Source organism: Corvus cornix, chromosome 19 (genome assembly GCF_000738735.6).
Source record: "Corvus cornix cornix isolate S_Up_H32 chromosome 19, ASM73873v5, whole genome shotgun sequence".
Lineage (NCBI taxonomy): Eukaryota > Metazoa > Chordata > Aves > Passeriformes > Corvidae > Corvus > Corvus cornix.
This window is the reverse complement of record NC_046348.1, coordinates 5,923,570-5,945,410: the sequence shown is the minus strand read 5'-3', so window position 1 is coordinate 5,945,410 and position 21,841 is coordinate 5,923,570. Positions and strand designations below refer to the sequence as shown.

At 43.0% G+C, this 21,841-nt stretch overlaps 1 protein-coding gene across 6 annotated transcripts; it reads right to left on the bottom strand.

Annotated features, from left to right (window-relative positions):
- Nucleotides 1–565: 565 nt before the first annotated feature.
- On the bottom strand, nucleotides 566–21,323 carry RABGEF1 (RAB guanine nucleotide exchange factor 1). 6 transcript variants are annotated; one of them, XM_039562769.1, is made up of 11 exons: nucleotides 21,219–21,323; nucleotides 12,301–12,486; nucleotides 10,644–10,810; nucleotides 9,514–9,633; nucleotides 7,572–7,592; nucleotides 6,825–6,994; nucleotides 5,167–5,248; nucleotides 4,659–4,791; nucleotides 4,158–4,249; nucleotides 3,592–3,848; nucleotides 566–2,639 (listed from the first exon to the last, which is right to left on the bottom strand). In XM_039562769.1, exons 2-11 carry the CDS (start codon nucleotides 12,477–12,479, stop codon nucleotides 2,241–2,243), a joined length of 1,620 nt encoding a protein of 539 aa, XP_039418703.1. In that variant the 5' UTR covers nucleotides 12,480–12,486; nucleotides 21,219–21,323; the 3' UTR covers nucleotides 566–2,240. The 6 variants fall into 6 exon arrangements, with proteins under 6 accessions (XP_039418703.1, XP_039418699.1, XP_039418700.1 ...); XM_039562765.1 differs by having other exon boundaries at nucleotides 6,825–6,991; nucleotides 21,219–21,299; XM_039562766.1 differs by lacking the exon at nucleotides 9,514–9,633 and having other exon boundaries at nucleotides 21,219–21,299.
- Between the last annotated feature and the right edge of the window lie 518 nt (nucleotides 21,324–21,841).

The window sequence follows — 21,841 nt, the reverse complement described above, 5'->3', positions numbered from 1 at the left end:
GAGGATGATGATGTTTCCACGAGGATAATGTAAAGTCTGGAGCATCACAGAGCGATACTGAACTAAGAGTGGGAAAAATAAAGCAAATTTCTGATACTGTGACTGTCAGCACAGCACAACATCTGTATTTTAAACCACTTTAAGGGATGAGATTTCAATTAAACTCTCTGGTTCGCTATTTTTTGCAGCACTTTGTGAGCACCTCTGTGCTCCAGCTCTGCTCAGGGATAACTCCGGGTAGGAGGAATTCACTCCGGGAAGGAAATCACTCCAGCTGGGGCATGGAAATCCACCTCACCTGATTTATTTCAACAGCCCACTTCAGCGGCTTGATCACATGAAAAAGAGATACTTTAGTTGCAAATGCAGCAGCAAATTTTAAAGTGCTTAATCACTCCAATGACCTTTCTGGAAAGAAAATAAAAACATACATTGTTACCCAGCCCAGCACTTGAAGGGCCAAGAACTGTTGTGTCCCGAAGCAGAGAATGCAGAAGCAGCCGCGATTACCTCGCCCTTAATCATTAACAGCGTAACAAAAGGTGAGGAGGGTTTTAGGGACTCATTAACGAGGGCAGAATGGGCACACTTTTATTTAAACACGATCATTTACACAATAGCTGAAAGTTTGCTTCCCCCACGCCTTCTCCTCGGGACAAACCTGGGTATCAGAATTAGCACCCGGTGTTTAGAACCCGAAGTAAATAAATCCCAGGGTTATTTACCGAAGCGATTTGGGCGTGGTGACACAGGGAATAATTTGATTTTTTCTATTTTTGTGAGCAGCCCATTGCTGCGGCTGCCTCTCTGGAACACCGGGGGTGGTGCATAGTTCATATAAGGCTAAAAACTGCCAGAAAAGGGACAAATCACAGTCGTGGTCTGAAGTTATTGCAGTGCAAATTTAATAGGAGCAGTGCTTTAATTAAGTGGAAATTAATCAAGAGGTAGGTGCTTTCCTCCTTGATGGCAAGAATTTAACATTGCTTAAAAGGAATTCCAGCTGAGCTTCGTGTTTGAGATCTCGGGTACACAAAGGAGTCAGGGCTGGATTGAGCTGGAAGAGATTTCAAATGACACAGAAAATATTTCAAAGTTCTGTTGCAAGAGGTTACTTTTTGTGGGGTGAGCTCTTCTTTCACCCCAATCTGAATTTTAGTGGCACGAAGCCATTTTTAGCTCGGTGTTCAAGGTGCTAAAGGGGTCACTGAAGAGCAGAACGTTGATGTTTCATGGAAATAAAGTGCATTTTTCTGCTCCTGCTCCTTCTAAAAAGCAACCTCGAATTATATGAACTTATTTATTTCCCAGGATTGTCAAAAAAGCAACCAAAATTTATCTCACTGATGGAAATGACCAGAAGAGAGAGCCACTTTTGGAGCAACTCTTTCATGGTCTCTTTCCCCTCCCCCTTTTTTGTTCCACATTATGTAATTTTTACTACAAATACTTCTTCCTATTCCTGAAATATTTTCTATTTCTGGCCCCACACTCCCTTCCAAAGCAGTAAAATCAGCATTTTTGTGCACCACTCAAGGCTACCAGGTGTTCTGACAGAGCATTTAAACGAAGAAATGTCATCTTTTAAATAATTCTTTTTTTTTAACAAAGCAGATTAAGATGATTTTCAAGTTTGCAAATCACTACAACAACATCCTCTGTAATTCATCACTTCTCCCCTCCAGATTAACTCGTTTTTGCCTTTCTACTGCAACATGATGGAGCTGAAAGGTGCTAAAATGAACATTTCGAGATCATTTTCACTCACACACAAGCCCATGCACAGCTGAGACATTAGATTGGAAATCTATTTACAATTTTACATATTTTACAATATATAGTTCGTCTTTACAGCTACAGAGTAAGTTCAGACTAACACTGGTACCTTGTGGAGCTGCTGCTGGAACTTGGCTTTGAGTTAAACTAATTATTAAAAACAATTAAGTGCATGCTTAGAAGGAAGCTTTCAGGAGAGATGTCAATGGACTAGTGTTGCTTAAAAATGACACCAGTTTGTGTAGAAAATTGAAATTCAGTTCAAAAAACCCACAAAAGCCTAAATAGAAATCTACTGGACTAAAATAAATACAATTCATTACACTTAACCAAAAAGAAAAGTACCTTTAAAAATGTACTGATTTAAGCTCATCTGATTTTTTTTTTTTTTTTTTTAAGCCTTAATTTCCTTCCCTTCCCAGCTAGGTGAGGATAATGCTGCTTTTCCAAGCTGCCACTGGGAATTATCCTGCATAAACCTGAGGCTGCAGTGGTGGGGGCAGCTTGTCATTCTCCACATTTTCAGAGTCAATGGCTGCTAAGGCTTGACTTTTTGGTTTTATTTCTAAGGGATATTTCTCCACAATATCTTCCACTTCCTTGGTGATCCCATCAGTCCAATCTATGAGGTCTTTCTCCAGCTTCTTGGCTTCACTGACAATTCTTTCCTGTCTCTCATTCAACTGAGAGAGGAGGTCTAAGCTTTTGCACATTTGCTTCACCCCCAGGCACACATCAGGGGAAAAACTGTCAGATTCCTGCTTTTTTGGGGAGGTCTGGCCCGTCATGAAACGATCAAAATCTTCCTGGCTCAGATTTAAAGACTGAGCATCCAGTTTTTCAATGAAGGCCACAGCACAGCACTGCAAATAAAACAGAGAGAGCATCACTGCAAGGTTGGAATCACCACAGACTGGAATGTACCTCTTTACTATTCCTTACCCTCTTCTTACATCAGTAAATGATTTTTAAATATTTTTTTTGTGCCCTAAATGAGCTTTTCCAGAAGTTAATTGGATCAGGCAGTTCACACAACTCTTTCCTCTCCCCCAAAGTTTGAAGAAATCAAAAACTGAGCTGACAAGGTATATTCCAAACCTCAGGGTCCCTGTGTTTGGGAGGTGAGGGAACAGCAGGAACATGACAAGGAGACAGGAGCAGTGTATTAATATTTAATTATCTGATCAGCAGAGATCTGCTATGCAGATTAATTCATTAATTTCCTGAAGGAAGGAGTGTCAAAGCCCAGCTCACTTTGTGGATGCTCTACTCCTTCTGAAATAAACTTTTAACGTTCCAAGTTGTTTCATTCAACTCTGTAATTTCCCTCAAGGATTCTTTATGATAAAATGCAGAGCACACTGATAAATGCCTCTTGGAGAAGCTGTAAAAAACCTGTTTGCCTCCACACACCAATGGCCTAATTCTGCAGTGCCTTCAAGAAACTCTCCTGGGCTCAAAGAGGGAACTTTGCATCTGGAACATCTGCACAGCCCAAACTCAGGGTTTGAGGAACAGAAAGTCCTGATCTCCTTGCAGGATAAAAATACACCCAAGTCTTAACATCAGACTTTTCAAATAAAGGGTTTAAAGTTATAAAAAAATAAAGCAAAGCTGTGGTTTGGACAGCAGAGAAAGAAGAGAGAGGAGATAAAACTGGCTGTGCTCTAAGTAATCCCAACCACTGTTTGAAGATTCATTTTAATTTACATTTGAAGATTAATTTAAATTTACATTTCCCTTTGCTGGCAATTCCTACCTCCAAATCAAAGACAAATCTTGCTGTCCAAAACCCACCCTTCTTGCAGCACTCACCAGGTTAGTGAAATAATATCCATCCTCTCCAGTCATCAGCCTGCTGGGGTTGCAGAAGCGAGTGATGTACTGGATGTTGGACTGCAGGCGTGGCGGGTTCCCCTTGAGAACGATGTAAATCAGTGTGGGCAGGAAATCATCAGCAGAAGCAGGCTCGTTTTTGGTGATTTTGATGGCATTAAAGATGTGCTTGCTGCACTTGGTGATGCAGGCCAGTTTATCCCGAGGGACACGCTTGGAGTCCATCTCGATGATATCTGTGAGGGAAGGAAAGTCCTGAAATCATTCAAGCTGTATTAATCAGACACTGAATAAGCAGGATTTGCTGGGTAATATTAATATTGTATCATTTCTGTCTGCAGGGAAGTGTTTCAAGATCAGCTAAGCCTAAACACTTCAGTACGGAAAATTATCCCTGTTCCACAGATGAAATTCCAGTCCAAACCCACAAAGATTCCTGCAGATTTAACAGCCTGGACCCCCCCTTTGATGACAGCAAAAATAATCTCAGTAAGCAAGAGAGATGAAATTTAAAGCTGTAAATAAAAACTTCATCATTCACAAACCTGTAATTGCCTTTACAACCATGTCAGAGACTTCTGGGATTTCCTCACTGACAGGAACACACAGCATCTGCGGAGTTACCCAGTGCAAAGCCCTGTGACAGGAAAAAAAGGGTTAAACTCCTCAGTGCCAGTGACAGCCAGGTGTTTGAAACCAGCTGCTTCCTGAACTCAAGGCACAAGGAATGCTTTGTGTGAATGAGGCATTATTCCAGCCATAAACCAGCTTATTCCACTGAAGTAATTTATTTTCAGAGAAAATACTTCCTTTTTTAAAAGTTTGTTTTGGCTGTAATTTAACACAAGCAAACCAATTTTCCCAGTGTAGTGGTTGTCATTATCCCACCTATTCATTCCTCCTGTATTTTAAATAAAATGCTTTTAACCCTTGCTGGTTAACAAGGCATTTTTCTGTGCATAGCATGAGGTTTTTTTAACATGGTTGATTCAGAGCTCATTTACACAATTAAGGATTGCTCAATTATTTTTCCTTTCAAGCCTTACCTGATCCTTTTTTGGACAGCAAGGTCTTTCTTCTCATCATCAGTTGTCTCAGGGCAAAAAACATATTTATACTGTCGAGTCATGATGTATTTCTCAACCTCATCCATTGCCTTTTCCACTTTTTCAGGGGGCACTGAAAGGGACAAATCCCACAAATGAAGTATTCCTGGGCTCTTTGGAAGGTTTAATCCAGTTTAATCTTAATATCACCAAATCAGTGCTACTCATTCGAGCCAACCTGAGTTCATAAATGGATATAATTTAAGAAGTAAAAACATAATGGGTAGAACTCCACAGAGAGTTTAAGAGAAAGCTGTAAAAACAAATATTTAGGACAGCAAAACTTCCTAAAATTGATGCTGCTAGGAACAATTCTAACTCTGCTACCAGAACCTGTTCCCAGCATTTCTGAAAGCTGAGGATGCTTTGCTTTAACTGAAAATTCAAGAGGCTTTAGTTTTACATCGTTGCTTTTGGAACAGGAAGATGAGGAAGAAGAACTTGGTACCTTTCCAACGTGTCTGCAACCTGTCTGCTACATTTTGGTAGAAGTCCTGGGCACATTCAGACTGTTCCTCAATGCTTAAATCCTGCAAGAGAACAAGGATTAAGTGTGGAAGACCTGGCAGCAACACCTCATGTTTTGTTTTGGTTTAAGGCAAGTGTCCAGCTGCAGTAACAGTCTGAGAATGCAAAGGTGTCGTCAGAGGTGTTTATAGTGGCTCCATTTTATTTAAAAATAGGAGAAGCCAACACTGGCTCTTTAATAGGTGAAAGACTTGCATTTATTTGCTGAACAAAGGTTATTAGCACAGGTGCAATGCCATTTTCGCCAGGCACATCCCCGAGGAGCGCTGACAAAACTCAGACTAGGCAGGACATTTGTCCCTATTTAACCTCAGACTAGGCAGAAGGTTTGTCCCTATTTAACCTCTGATTTTTAAAAGACAATTTATAGTCTAGAAAATCCCCAAGATTATAAATTATTTGAAGGGATATCTATACAGCAGACATTTCTGGTGAGAAAGTTGCTGTGAAATATATTTACAGTGTTATTTGTGAAACAACACTGGCTTTTGCTAACTGACCTCCTGAAGAACATAACAGAGGTTTGAAATTAACTTAATTAAGGCAATTTTCATCATTAAATGGCTGAATGAAATCATACATTAAAAAAGGGGGGAGGAGAATTTGATTGCTGAATTATCTAAGGGCAAAAACTGGACATCGCCCTGAACACAAAAGTCTCAGTTCTTGCTGAGACTGGCTTTTAGGCCTGGTTTATGTGTAGTAAAAAATCCGTGTTTTCAGAAGACTGAAGTAGGAAATGAGAAAACCTTCAGTGCTTGAAGCCCAAAATAAACCCACATTATTCTCACTAACTGTGCGCAGAACGAACAGATCTAAAAGAAAAGAAATCAAAGTTCAAGAAGATTTCAAAGCAGAGGGAATGTAAGCTTCCATGAGAACTCATGAGGAGATAATCTGAGGAACTAAATAGGAAAGAGACAAGAAGGGGGTGAAAAAGAAGTTATGCTGAGTTCTGACTCATTCCAACCATAGGTGGCACCACAGACTGATTAATATTTCAAGAACATTGGTTTGTGGTTTGTTTTTTTTTTAATGGAAAATGAAGATGTAACCCTTATTTCATATTAAAAAAAGCAGCACGGTCGAATTCCCCTTCCCCAAATAAAAGGAGAGGGATGGGTTGATGCTGAATTATCTTTAGAAGTTTTTAGGCATAAGCTGCCTCATCCCTGGAAGCATCCAAGGCCAGGTTGGACAGGGTTTGGAGCAACCTGGGACTGTGGAACTGCCCATGGAACCAGATGATCTCTAAGTCCTTTCCAACCCAAACCACTCTGTGATATCTTACCATTTCCACAAGTCCTATTTATGTAGAATATTGCTGAACAGACTCATTTATGTGGGATTTAGTCAGGACTAATTTATCTGGGATGCAAAGGAGAGCTTTGGGGTTGGAAGGATGGTTTGGTCCAACACCACCAAAAAATAAAGCACCCAGATCTTAATTTGATGAATTCCATCACCTGAAGGCTCATTACACTCCATAAAATCCAAACTGCTGGAACAAAAGCAGCATCTCCTCCCTCTCTTCCCAATTCCCCCATTTTATTCAGGCAAGAGGCATGCAGAGCTTACCCTTTTATGGCTCATGGTGTCCAAAAAGAGTTTGCATTGCTTGTAGATGTCCTGGCCAGGCTTCTGGTATGTCCTGATGAATTCTATGAACTCCTTGGACACTCGATCTGTCTCGATGCTGGCCTGCCTGTGGATGGAAGGGCTGGGAGCCTTGGCCTCCTGGATCTCTGCTGGGAAAATTCAGGGCACAACAGATCAGTTTTTTTACACTGCTGGATGAATTCATAAAGGTTTTATCACTTCAAGTCAGTTTTTTTCAGCTGTGCAGACAACTTATGGTCACTTATTTCTCCAGCTTTGCCAGGACAATGCTGGATATTATTAAACACAGCAATTATTAGTACACACAACTCCAGGAAAACGGAGTATTCCACTGAAGTGGAACATTTAGAGCCACACCCCCAGTGACACTAATGGCCTTTTTCTATTAGAAGTGACTGCAACATGGGGTTGCTTTTGGCTCTCTTACACCGTCATTCCCAGGTCAGATATCTCCATTTAAGGTTTCCAGATGGGATTCTGTAGATTCCTAAAGATAACAGGGTGGTTTTCCCACTTTCCCTGACCTCTACACTCCTGCTCCTTTGCTTGTACCAACACACGTGGCTCCCAAGCAGCTCAGGGCAGTTCTGCTGAAGGAACACACACAGCAAGCTGACAGAGCTGCACCCACGGGGCTTTTTCCCACAAAAACATCTGATTTTCCAAGTTCCAAGTTAATTGTCCTGCTCCAAAACCTTCACCCACCTTTCAGCTTGCCAGCCAACGCTGTTGGAAATGGAGGGATTGAATAGAGGTGGTGGAAATGAACGTGGTGAGAAGCAAGCAGAAGAGAGACAGAAAACATGAAAATATTCATGGTCAGCACGAGACAAACACAGCTTTCAATCTGCAAACACTTCACATGCACAGAAATCCTGCTTTCAACAAGCATGCAGAACTCCAGAAGAAAAAGAACTAAGTGGGATTAATATGTTTAAGTTGGTTTAATTTGAATTTGAGGGAGTTTATTGGGGTTTTTTTGGTTGTTATTTGTTTTTAAAGAGATCCAGCACTACAGAAAATCCAAAGCTGTGTCACCCAGTGAGTAACAAACACTTCGCCTCTGACCAAAGCTCCACACTTCAGCACAACCTTCTCTGGGGAATAACTTGGTCAGGCACCATCAGAACACTTCTGGTATTTAACTGCTGAGAACACAAAAGGTTTTGCAAATATTTAAATTCCAACTGCAGCAATTGAGATAGTGCAAATCCAGCTCCTTTCTAGTTACTCAGGGACACTTTTCCAGAGGGGATTTCCTTCCATTGCCTTTATATCTAAATTCACTGCAGTGAATCCCAAACCCTACACAGGATTCCAGCTGAAGGGTGGGCATTAATTAAATTTGTCACATTTAACAGTAGAGAAGCAGAAAGCTTACTTTGAAATAATAAACAAAGAAAAGGGCAGAATTATGAGATATTTCTTCCATGATTAATCACTGATCTCATTTTGCAGTACAGCTGAAGGTTTATTTACTTATTTCAACAATGTGTTCACTCTCTTATAAAAAGAATGAGCCTTATTTCACTATTTGACCTTAAGGAATATGAATATAATTTTTTCACTCACTAATTCAAAATAGATTGGTTTTAGTTACTAGAGAGATGTAGTCAACTGAGGCAGATTAATATTAAGTATTAAAAATCCTGATATAAGGAGAATTAATCTGCACTGATTACCAAGGACTGCAGGAACAAATGTACTTCCAGCAACAAAATACTCTGAGGTTTGTCCTGTGTTCTCAGGGAATTCAGTCCAACTAAAAAGAAGCTGATTACAGCCAAGAAATTCCAACAAGTTAAAGAGAACCCAGCAGAGGAAAATGCCAAAACGCCAGGAGCGAGCACGGGAAGAGTTCAGGAAGGATCAGCTTCACAAAGAATAAACATTATTAATACTTCAATCTTTCTACAGGAAAGCCACTTGTCACAGCAGAGCAGGAGCACTCCAGGGATTCACTATGGTTGTGCCATGGCCACGGAGCCCAGTCCAAGCATGGAATGTGAGAAAGGTTTTGCCATCAGCTCTGTTACACATGGCCCTTCATCATCTTCCTGTAATTTAATAAACATCTTCCAATTTCTTTAGCCAGCAGAACAAGTCAGGATGGCAAACAAATAAAGTAGGATGAGCTCTTAAAGCTGTTTGCATCATGGGGTTTGGTGTCCTTTTGGTTTAAATGAAACCAGCGTCTCCTCTTGATAGGAAATTTTCATCTTGGTTTATATAACAAACATCTGGAGATGTTTTGAGAATGCAAAAGTTCTTGAAGTGCCAACTTCAGTAGTTTCAACTCATAATAATCAGATTTGTAACAGCAACCAGGAATGCTTTTTTTGATAAAAACACAAAGCAGCACAAAATCCAACTAATTCTTACAAAATTCTTATTTTTTTAATTCTAATCCTAAAGCGGAGCTCAAAGAAGCTTCAGCTTTACTCCTGTGACTCCCTACTGAGAAGCAAACCATTGGTTTAGAGATTCAACATCACCTCAGGATGCTGGACTTGCTTTTTTTGCCACCTTCATGTTGAAGAGCATGAGGTACAACTGGCACAACCCTAGTTTGTGTTTTGCAAAGCCCAGCTAAGAGCTAAGCTTACTAAAACCAGGCAGACAGCTTGCCCAGGCTGTGCTGCATTACCTTCAGAAGGGGAAGCCAGTTCCCAGGAGGGAGTAAAAATCTCCTTCAAATCCCTGAGAATGTTATCAGCATTTCTCTCCCTCCCAAGCTGTCCTTGCTTAGGGGTTTTCTCTTGAGCTGCTGAAATAAAAGGCCAAAGCAAGCAGGGCACCGAGAGCAGGAGCGTGGCAGGACAGGTGGTGAAGCGATAAAAAAAGAAAAGATGGAAAGTGAGAATGAACATTCAAAAAAAAAAAAAAGGTTTAACACACAGGTGAATGAATGCCTCATGTAGCCAGCTGCTGCCATGCACCAGGTCAACTCTAATAGGAAATATGCTGAATTTCAAATGAAGGAAATGCATTATCCCTAAGGTTAAGACAGATTAATGTTGGTTTTCCTTCTGGAATTCCTCCTCTACAGCCCAGCATTTCCCAGTTTTCGCCTGTGGAAGCTATTGCTATGCAAAGCCAGCAGTGCCATTCATGATTGCTGCTTGTAACACATTCTGGAGAACAAACACTCAGCCAACCACAAACTTGATCTTCCCAGCCCACACACAAACACTGTCAGCCTCACATTTATGTGCAGTTCATGGCACCCTGCTTACACATCCCATTTTTTCCTGGTGAGGTGTCAGAGTGAGGCACTCTGGCAGCATCAGCTGATATTTTATCTCAGGGTTTCTATCACACTCAGACACAGCAGTTTGTTGAGGTGACTGACAGCCAGCACCTTCTCTGCTGCTCTCTCCAGGAGAATTCCCCTCCCAGCCCTAAATCCTGGGATGACACTGTGGCTGACTCAGGAATTTAGCTGGAATGTGTGCCAGAGGAACAAGGAACTTCCCCTCAGCAGTGCAGTGCCAGACCACCACCAGGAACACATTTATGCTGTTTAGTGGAAGAACTCCTGTATAGTAACATAGAAACACAGGTTAAGCAGTTCACTGTTCTATTTAAAAGATTGGCATCACCCAAAAGCTCACATTTTTCTGCATTTTCAGAAACAATCACTCTCCAGAAGCATCACTACTCCAACTTTTGAAAGTCAAAGCACAGAGCATTAATCTGCCTTTTAGAACAACACATCTGTCAAAAACACTTATAATTTTAAAATGTACAGAAGCATGAAAAGCAAAGGAGAGTTACCCTTCTTAGCTCCTGCTCTGGAAGAAGCCGTGAAGAACTTCTTCACAGTTGTGACCTTTCTTGTTTTCTCATTGGTTTTCTTCTCCTCAAACTTTGAAAAGGTCAGGGACTGTGCCCCTTGGGTGCTCTGGCTGCTGGCATAGGCTTCTTCCTCCTCACGCTGGAGCCTGGAATTAGAAGAACACAGGTCTGATTTAAGTGCTTAAATAAGCTGATTTCCTGTGCAATCATTAATTACTCATTTGACATGTTAATTCTTTGCCCATCTTCATTCCTTTATTCCTGCCACATTTCCCTTCACTACATGACACCCACCCTTTCCAGGCTGCAGCAGTAAAAGTGACAGAAAGCTCAGGGTGGTGAGGGAGGGTTAAACTGTGAGGCCAAAAGGGGGAAAAATGAGGTTTAACCATGGTCACCTTCCCCTCATGGCACACCCTGAATTCTCTAGGGTCAGGGAAGGATTTCCAGCAGTAGATTCCTTGCCTTCCTTCCTGCCTCACAGGGAGCTCCCCAACCTCTTACCACAGGCTTCACCATCTTAAAAAAGCAAAATACCCTGTCCCAACCTCAGAAATATTTTGGGAAATAGATCATTGTAGTCCTAATCTGGTTTGGTAATAAATATCTGCTTGAATGAATGAGACCAAACCCAGTTTTTAATCTAAATTAGAGGAGGGCCAACTCACCAATCCTGAAACTTTTTTCCCCTTATGCAGAAGGATTAAAATAGGTTACACTGTATCACCCTTCAAGATGCTGGAAGGCTGAGCAATTGTCTTTAGCAAACCATCCAGCTCAGGATGGACCATAAATAGTGTTGGATCTACAATCTCTTGAGGCAGGAATTGTATCTTACACCAGTGTTGACAAGCCTGTCTATTCACTGCAGCAAACAATCACAGCTTATCTGTGCCTTTAGCATCTCCCAGCTACTTATTAAAGAATTCCTTAAATACCCCACTTTATTTTAGGGATGATCCAAGACTGGCAGCAAAACTATCTGCCCTAATAATAAAGTTTTTATTAACTGTTTAAGATATTTATGGCAGAGGAAAACAATGTCATGACCTCTGTGCTGCCAACTGCTTATCACCTCTGAAAACACATCTTCCATTTTCAGGGTCAAGCATTTATCACACGAGGAAAACTAGATTGGTTTGCAGAAAATAAGTGATTAGACAATTACCTAAGTTAGTAAAGCTAAAGCTTTGATGTTCTTGGGCTTAACCCTGCAGTTTGAAAGAATGACCACATACAAGACTAAAATCAGCAGCTGGAATGTAAAACCAGGGTGCTGGCTACACCCAAGCCATCTCCAGAAGCTCCAGAGGATATTTTAATCAAAATTGTCCCTTTAACCCTTCTAACTGCTAGATAGAAATATAGATTTGCATATGCAAATGAGGCTAAAGTATTCATTGGGAGGTTGGGCTTTGTTTACATTTGTTACTTCCCAGATTTTCTTTTCAAACCTCTTGTATTAGAATGTCACAAATATCCATCTTTGCATCAAAAGGAACGTTTTAATTCCTGCTGGAAAGGTCAAATTGGAGAACTTGTGATGAGCCTGAGCCAGAGCAAACAGGACTGGGAAATGGGAGGCAGGAATAGTATTTGGTGGAGTCACCCTGAAGGAAGAAAGAAGGTTCTTTACCGCTCTGCCAGCTCCCAGTCCTCTTGAATCTGCTTCTGCCTGGCCTTGTGGTATTCCTCCCTCCAGCACTTGGAGCAAAACCCCTGCCAAGCAGGATTGCCATAGTAACCACAGCCCTTCTTGCACAGCAGCTCCGACTGATCCACGTGGATTCCTCTGCGCTCCGATTTCAGGTTCATTTTCCTCCTGGTGGAAGAGGAGAAGGGTTAAAAACAGAAATGTGGCACCAGCCACATCCCAGATACCATTTCTTCTGAAGGTTTGCCTTTAGAAAGGAGTCACCTGCTTGAATTATTTAACAGCTCCATAGCAACAAAATGAATGCCATGGGAGGAAGGGCACAGTTACATAACCACGAGCCCCACAGCCAGGGGCAGCATGAGCACATCTCTGCAGGGCTGAGACCTGCACACAGCTCCAGGCAGTGGCCCAGGGCACCAGTGACAGCCCCACAGCCAGGACAAAGGGCCAAGGCACATCTCTGCAGGGCTGAGACCTGCACACAGCTCCAGGCAGTGGCCCAGGGCACCAGTGACAGCCCCACAGCCAGGACAAAGGGCCAAGGCACATCTCTGCAGGGCTGTGACCTGCACACAGCTCCAGGCAGTGGCCCAGGGCACCAGTGACAGCCCCACAGCCAGGACAAAGGGCCAAGGCTCTGCTCTCATCAGCACCTTGTTCTGACAGCCAGAGACACAAAGCAATGGGGGGAAAAATGTAAGAAAGTTCCAAACACCAATGAAGGGAGCATATAGAATATACTGTATTCTAAGACTGTGCCTGCAAAGAACCACACTGGTGAGGCTTTAGGAAAGGGATCTCTGGCCTCCAAAAGTGTCTTCAGGGCACAGTGAGGAATCACAGCTGACCCAGCTGGGCACATCAACACATGGACAAGGTGCATCCCCACTTCCTCCAAGTTATGGCAGAGTTAAACTGGCTGCCTGCACACAGCACAGCTCTGTGGGATTTATATTTAGTGACTGCAACAAAAAGATTCTCCTGCCTACACCAGCACTGTGCCAAGCCTGTCTTGGAGCATCCAGCAAGCATCCAGCCTCCCCTTTCCTTGCCTGCCTGACAGAAACCATCCCACATGCCAACTCCCTCCCAAAGGCATCCCAGCTACTTGGTTCTAATGGGGAATGCTGGAGTCATTTTAGGAGAAAAGCAGCACAGGATTATCTGCATCAGCAAGGTTAAGGTGTGCATATTAAAATGTTAACATTTGGATTGCAATACTGACAGACACAGAGAGCAGAAATAGCACAGCAAAGTTTTGTCCAGTAAATTCAGTTCCTTTCTCTTTCTGCCATTCCAGAGATGCCACGGATGGAAAGCAAGAGGAAAAGGGATTTTCTCAAACTGAAGAACATCAGCAACTGAGTCAGAGTTATCTTCCTTTCCCCTGAAATTCCACCCCAAACTCTTCTCTGGATCATCCAGCATAACAGATGGAATATGCACAAATGTCACTGCCACTGAGAGTTTTCTACTACAGGAAGTACCAGCTCTTTTGTTCCAAGCTCAATTATCCATTTTAAAAGACTGATAATGTTTAACATTTCCCATTAATCTAATCAAGTTATTTTAAGCAAAGTAACAGGAAACACACGATTTTCTCTGAGGGGGGAACAAATTAAATATTCCATCTTATCTACATAAGTATTAAGATTTCTTCCACTTTTCAATTTTTGAAAGAAATAATGAGTTTCTAAAAATAACCAAAAAATAGTTTAATTGTAGAGACATGCATATTAAGGGCATCAATTTCTTAATGACATCATTTATAGCCACGTGTTCTCATTTTTATAGATGGGAGAGTGGCTGAATACTTTCTTTTCTTTCCCACTGAAAAGTCTGACAGACAATATTGTGCTGCTGCAAAGCAAAATGAAAATAAACCCAACCCTATATTTTAAATATTTGAGAGCTTTACTTCATTCCCATATGCAGAAATAACTGAGAAACAAAGATTTCACAAAAATCTTTTGGTTTCATTTCCTGACTTCTCAAGGAAGGCCTGTGTGTGAGCTCCTGGCTGCCAACATCTCAGAGCCCAGAAATTCAACTGTCAGTGTGTGTCAGCTGCACAGCCTGGGGAGGAATTGCACAGTGGCAAGATTTGCACACTCAGGCCATTCCCAGAGCATCACTCATGTCCTTGAGCAACAATTCTGAAAAGAAAGGGGAAGCAAAAGCATGAAACTCTTCACTGATTCAGTTTCAAGACCACTTCCTACAAAGCAGAAGCTGCAGCAGCATTTTGGTCAGAGACCTCTATTGCAGGTGCCTGTCCTATAAAAAAATGCAATAAATATGCATAAAATGTTTAATTGCCATTCATGTGAAGCTGTTCTGTCAATGTTTTCCCTGTAAACCATGAAGAAACAATAAATAAAACCATTTTCATAACACAAACTTCACAGAAATTTTACAGGGATCTCTGTCACCCAAGGAAATAAAACCCTATAAAATCCTGTCACCCACCACAGCAGAGTTACAACAGCTTTGCAACTGCAATAATTCCAAGAATTCAGGTGTCTGCTCTCATTCAGCATCACCACGTTCCAGACTCTAGTTTGAGAATTAAAGGAGTAGAATGAAACCTGACCCTGTTTCTCTCCCTGCCCAACACCTGAAAGCCACAGCAGAGTTTCTCTGCCAGCTGTGCACTTTCACCCCCTCCAGAGAGGCACAAAAATCACCTCTGTGCCCACAGATCTTTGCCCCCACAGTGCCACCGTTCCCTCTGGCATCCTGTGTGTACACACTAGAACTAAAAATAAAGCTCTGCTCAGTGTCCAAGCTCAGAGTAAGCAAAGCAGGGCTGCAAGGAGCTGCAAAGTCAAGTGCCCTCCCCTCCCTCGAGTGTTTGCAGTGACATCAGCTCAGATGCAGGGACAAAGGAGGTCACCCTGAACCCACAGGAAGGAGTCACATGCTGCACACAAAGCACAGACTTTCGGCTCCCTTCAACCAGAAAAGGCTGTTGTAAAAAAAAAAAAAAGTTGTCCAGCCGATTTCTGCAGGTCAGCATTAATATTGTAATGAACAGAACAACTCCAGTTGTGATAAACTGAATGTGAAAAAACCCTCTCAAATTGATTTTTGGCAACTAAATCCCTGTGCATTTTATGATCTTACACACCTAAAAATGTTTTGTTGGAAGTTTTGTGTGTCCAAAATGCCTTTTTTTTCCCCTTTCTCTAGTCCCTTCTCTCCCTCCCACTCCTTATCCAACAATCACCTCCTCAATGCATGTGCACAGTCAAACCACACATTTTGCACGGTCAGACCTCTTATTTTCACTCCTGCCCTGAGTGCATGATGTGTTCAAAGCTCACTTCTGACATAATTCCAAGGAATAAAACAAATTTGTTGTTTTTCTGGAGTTGGAGAGCAGGCAACTCCAATCACCTTTATACCACCTGCCCACCTGAGAAGTCAGGAAAACACAAGGAAGGTAAGAAACCTCCACATTAAAAAAAGAAAAAAAAAATCTAATCCAGAAATACAACAAAGTACCAGAAGATTAAAAATAACATTAACCAGTACAAGTTGGAGAGGTGCTTTGCACCAAACATCCTTCTTGCATCTCCTGGATCCCAGTTAAAGTACTTCAAGAAGCCCCACATCTCCCTGCCAGGAGCAAAAATGTAATGTCATTTAAAAGATATTCATCCACTGCTCTGCTTAGTGAGTGCTTCAAATGTGCTGTGAATATCATCAGGGAAGGCAGAAATGACACCTTACAAACACCAAAAGAATCTTCTTTTGAGCATTTCTGTGCCAGGACTAGACCTCATCACACCTTAATATCTAATTGTTAATTAGCAACACCCCTTTGAAGAGTTTAGAAAAAGAATGTGCTCTCAGTTATTAATTTATGAAATCCCTTCATTGAATGTTATTTATTTGCAAGCAAAAGCTTCTGGTCTCCCATTCTCCACCGAAATGGAAATGTGGAAATCACCCAACTCTTTTCTATGACCTTTAAAGTGCACCTCACACATCATGTGCGGCTCCTGAGGGATTTATTTGGGATAATCACAGCCTGGGAAGGTGTCCCACTGCTGGCTGTGGCCACCAAAATGCTCCTTGTCTTCCTGCCACAAGAATTCCCAGGCTGAAGCTCCATGTTCTGCATGTCCAGCTTTATTTTTCCCAATTCTACTAAAATCAAGAGGAAGTGAGGCATGAGATTCATATTAAGTCAGATCTATCTGCAGGGCTGCACACCAAAGGTCTCTAATGACAGATCAGATCTGCTCCAGCTTTTCCAGAAGCATCTCACAGTAGCTTTGAAATGATGAAAAAATCCCCACCAAATCACTGTGGTTTAATTCAAAATTAGCTTTCTACTTGCTTTAATGCAATTTATTCTGAAGCTCTCAAATACATCTTCCTATCAACATATTTTTCTTGCTGTACCCACACTTAGATAATGTTTTTTATTTTTATTCACTTGTTTAGAGCAAACACCTTTTAGGAAGGGCAACACCAACTCAGAGACTTCTCATCCTTGCTCACACCCCTTGATTTTTCCTGTCAAGTTTGTCATCCAAGAACCTCCAATAAATTACAGCTCTCCCTTCAGAAAATGGGAAGTCACAGAATATTTTTCAGGAAGGACAAAGCAGCTGCCTGCCCTCTGTGGCTCTGTCAGGGCTGAAACTGAGACCATGGGTGCAAACACTGCAGGGTTTCAGTTACCACCACCAGGGAAGCACACCAGGAACCCAAACCCATAAAACCAACTTTTCTGCAAAATATTCTGGCTGAAAGCCAATTCACTTTCCCTGTCACTTACTCTGATCTGCCTTTTAACACTTACTAAGGCAACACAGAGAGTTAAGACACGGGAAACATGAATTTTGCTCCAAGCCCATAAATCCCCAGGCCATTTCTGTCAGTATCCCACAAAGGGGACTGAAGGAGAAGCAACCATTCCTCCAGGACTTTGGACCTTTTGTAGCTTCATAACAGCAAAATACTAAGTTCTAATTTTCACAAAAACCAACTTACAAAATAACCAGAAAAATTCATATTAAACCTACTAAATCAGTTATCAGTCACAGCAAGGAGCAGATTCATGCTTAGCTTTTATGTGGTAGGAAAAAAGAGGATCCTTCAATCCAAACTGGATCCGTCACCCAGGGCTGAGTTAATGAACACATGAAAGGCTAAACTTACATAACACCCTCTTTTCAGCAAGAAACACAGGACAATTTTCACAGCACAAAGACTGCAGACACAGCTTTGGCTTGGGGAAAAGCACTGGGTGAAAGATGGTTTAGGAGCAGCACGGATTTACCACGGGCTCCAACACCACCAGCGTGTTTTTCTGGTTCTTTTCCACTTCCCTTCCTTGCCAGGGATGGAGCAGGCAGGCACCTTTGTTATCAGTGCAGATTTTGAGGAGATATCAGCTGGGTCATAAACTATTTATTAGTCCTGGAATGCTGAGGTCACCTCTGAGACAAGAGCTGGCTGGAAAAGCTCATATTCAAAGCTGAATAGAAAGGGTCTTGCTTAATCAATCAAACACCTCCAGTAAGAGCTAAGTGCAATCAATTCGTAATTATTACAAGCTGTGAAGAACAGTTTTTCAGTAACTCCACAAACTAACGCTGGAAATTAAAGCAGTAGCTTTAATTCTACAATTGAAGTGCTATAAATGAGTTTCAGTATTGCTAATGACTTAATTAAATGTATCTAAAACCAGGAAAACACAGACTGGGAACAGGCAGGTTTGGTTTTTGGGTATGTTTTGGTTTCTTTTTGTTGCTGTTGGTTTGAGTTTTTTCTTCCCTCCCTAAAATTAAGTTTTCTCAAAAAAAACCAACTTGACACAACCATTAACAACAACCTACAGCAGTCTTTTCACTGGGCTGAAGCAAATGTGATTCAGCTCTTCAAAAGTCATTGCAGCACCTAATGAACAACTTGAATTCTCCCAATTCAAAACCATCAAAGTGTGAAGTGTTCACAATGAAGGATCACTCTCTGCAGCTCTCTGGTCATCGATGGCCATCCCCAAAAATGGAATTTTAAAGCAGAAAAAAGAAAACCAGGGAAGTCTCCACACACACAATTCTTACATTTACTGCTGTTGTTTCACATTTTACTGGTGCCTGAATATTCCATCATAGCTCAGATCAAGACAGCAGCCAACAGCTTTAATTACTAAAAATAGATTTATAAGGTAGGTTAGAAAGTGCATCAAAAACTGAGGGGTGCAAGGATGGAGTTAAGGTGTATTTTGTATTTTGCCAGTGGAAAAGTGCCCTGAAAATTTATTTATTCCAAAGAAGCACTGACGCAAATGCCCCAAAATTCTGAAGAGCACCAACCTACGTGCTGAAAGAGTCGTGATTCAGGTGTAACCCCAAGCACTCAGGCATGTAATTAGCAATAGAGTAATTAACCATGAGCTAATTTCCTCCCAAGGAAGGGTGGGGCAAGATGATCTCAGGCTCATGAACAGAAAACACAAAAGCCATTAGACAACTCGGGAATTAGGCAAGAAACCTGCGTGTTATCTTCGCAGTGCTCACACTTTTAGTGTGCATCTTTCTTGCAATTATGGGATTTCAGCTACAGCAGTTGTAGGATAAGCAGTGCAGGCTGCTAAAAAACAGTCCCAAGAAAAGAAAGAGTCGCTGCTTTGGTGAGCAGCCACCTCAAACAAACCACAGCGCTGGGTCCTGTCATTTGGAGGGGAAATTGCAGCCACTGCTTCAAACCTCCAAAATCCTGACGGCCACAAGGCTCCAGCTCTCAATTTGCTCAGCTTGGAGTTGTGTTTTCCTCCTCAAATGTCAGCACAGGCCTGGAGCTACAGGTTTGGTTTGTCCCCACTAAATTACCGTGGCATGAATGACCAGGCTGTGTCTCACCATCTCCATGTGATTCACAACTCTGCTTTTAAACGAAACCACAGGAAACATCTAAAAACTCTTTGAGCTCCTTGGCTAGGAATTCAGAATAAAAAGAAGATTAGCTAAAACTGCTAAAATCTCCTCAGAAACAGCTTCTACACACTATTTCTTGCCAACTGCACTCACCTGGATGCAGAAATTAAGTTGCCTAAAACCTCAGAGAAAAACTTCAAAACGTTTTATACACTTTGTACCTGGACTTGTTACAAGTGGCATTTTAACAGCACTTCACAAGCAAGGTTTCTAGGTCTAGTTTTAGATCACAAGTAGTTAATCATCAGAAAAAAAAAGCCCCAAGCATAACTGGGGATTACACAGCAAAAAAAAAGAAGGAGCTGAGAAAGATTGTTCTAGCCTAAATAATACCACAGAACAAAATTAAATACCAGAATCACGGACTATCTTCAAGCTTATAATCAGTTTGTTGGGTAAAGCAGTCTTAGGAATTGGTATAATTGGCCTTATAGCCTATTCTCCCCTTCTACTGTGTGTTGTTTTGGGCTTTTTCTCGGTCAGCAAAACATTCCACTGAGCTACAATTCTCTTCCTAATCCTCCCTGCTGCAAAAAAACACTTTTGTAACAGTGTCCAGAAGGCCAGCACATCCAATTCCTGAGTAAAGCACTGTTCCTGGAAAACACCACGTCCTTCTCTGCTGACCTGGTTTGGTCACTGGTCTCAAAAAAGTGTTGGGTAACTGGAAAACCAAGACCAGCTCAGTGCAGTTCCCAAAGTCCCGGTGTTAGGAACTTCATTGCTTCAAAAGTAGTTTCAAATGAGACCAAACAATAAAAGTATGGCAAGTCAATAATGGATCTAAAGCACAACCCCCACAATGCTACCCTTTCCCCCCAAAACATGCAGTGCTGCTAATTCCCAGCACTGGGCCCCCACTCAGCCAAAAAAACCCAGTTGAATTTTGCCTGTAAAACCCTCTCAAGTGAACCCAGCACCCCATCACAGCCCCGGCCACAGAGCAGGAGGATTTCAGACAGCACCGAGCCACCCCCTCAGAGAATTTCTTTGGTAATTCAAGCACATCATTCATCTCTCAGTATCTCACACCCTCGCTGAGCCACTCCCTGCTTCAAAGGAACAACCTGAACCCTACACAAAGTGCTACAAGCAGTGACGAACACCCACAAAAGCATCCAAAATGCACTGCTCAGCATCTTAAGTATTCTCCAAACTTCACCTAGCTTGACTTTAAAGGACTTTGATCCTCAGCTGTGCAGTGAGAAGCCACACAGGGACAATACTTACAGGAAAAAAGCCAAAACCTCACTCATCCGCAAGGAACTCATCAGGAAAACAGGCTAAGGTGGGCATATGGGTAAAGCTATCAGTGACACCTGCACCCTGTTAACTACCAGCACAGGCCCATGGAATTAATTCAAATACATAGATAATAAAAATCAGCTTTAGGAGCTGCACGTGGAGGAGGGCAAACACCCACGAAAGTATCCCAAAAGCACTGCTCGGCATCTTAAAAATGCTCCAAACTTCACCCGGCTTGAGTTTAAAGGACTTTAATCCTCAGCCGGGCAGCGGCAATACTTACAAAAAACAAGCCCAAAACTCCCTGATCCACAAGGAACTCATGAGGAAAACAGGCTGGGGGGGCATATTGGCAAAGCTGTCAGTGACACCTGCAGCCTGTTAACCACCGGCACAGACCCATCGAATTAAAATACATATATACAGCTAATAAAAATTAGTTTTAGGAGCTGCACAAGGAGGAGGAAGGGGGTTTGGCAAGTCTCGGTATATCCCGGCGTTTATCCCGATCGCTGCCGCCCCGCCGGGCCCAGGGACCCCACGCCCAAGGTGGTAGCGGGGCCGGTGTGAAGCCCCTCGGCGGGGCGGACACCGACCCCCGACCCTCAGCACGACCTATAACCGGGGGGACACGGCCACCCCCGCCTGTCCCCGACCCCAGGCGGCCCCTCCAGCCCTTCACCCCGCGGTCCTCACCGGCTGCCCCGGGCGGCGGGGCCGATCCGGCCGCTCCGCTGCGCTGCTGCCGCCGCGGCCCCTGACGGCCCCGGCGCTGCCCGGGCCCTCCCTCGGTCCCTCCCTCGGCTCCGGCGGAAGGGCGGGCGGCACCTCCGGGGCGGGACCGAGCCCGGAAGGAAGCGGGGCCCCGCCGCGCTGGGCGGAGCGGCGGCCGCTCCTTGGAGGGGCAGCGGCCGGGTTCGGCGCTGAGCGGCCGCTGTGAGGGTCAGCGGGGCTGTCACACGCCCGTGCTGCTCGTGGTGAACGCATCCACAGTCCTTTTCCTCAGCTTCTTGTTGTCTGTCCCTCCCAGCGTAGCGGATTCCCACGCTGCAGCCTCCCTTCCTTCTCCACAGCCCGCTGCAGCTCCTCAGGGCTCCAAAAGCCGGGCCCTGGCTCCACACGAGCACCCCAGAGCTGCCTTTGGGCTCTCTGCAGTAGGGAGCTGAATATCCGCTGCTATTTCAAACTCCTGTTTCCACGCTCAGTTACACGGTGCTGGGTGCTGGTTTCCATCTCTTTTACCCACCCACACCTCCCCCTTTTTTTTTCCCTCTCAGCACGGACATTCCCCTATGAGACAGACGGATAGAAAGGAAATT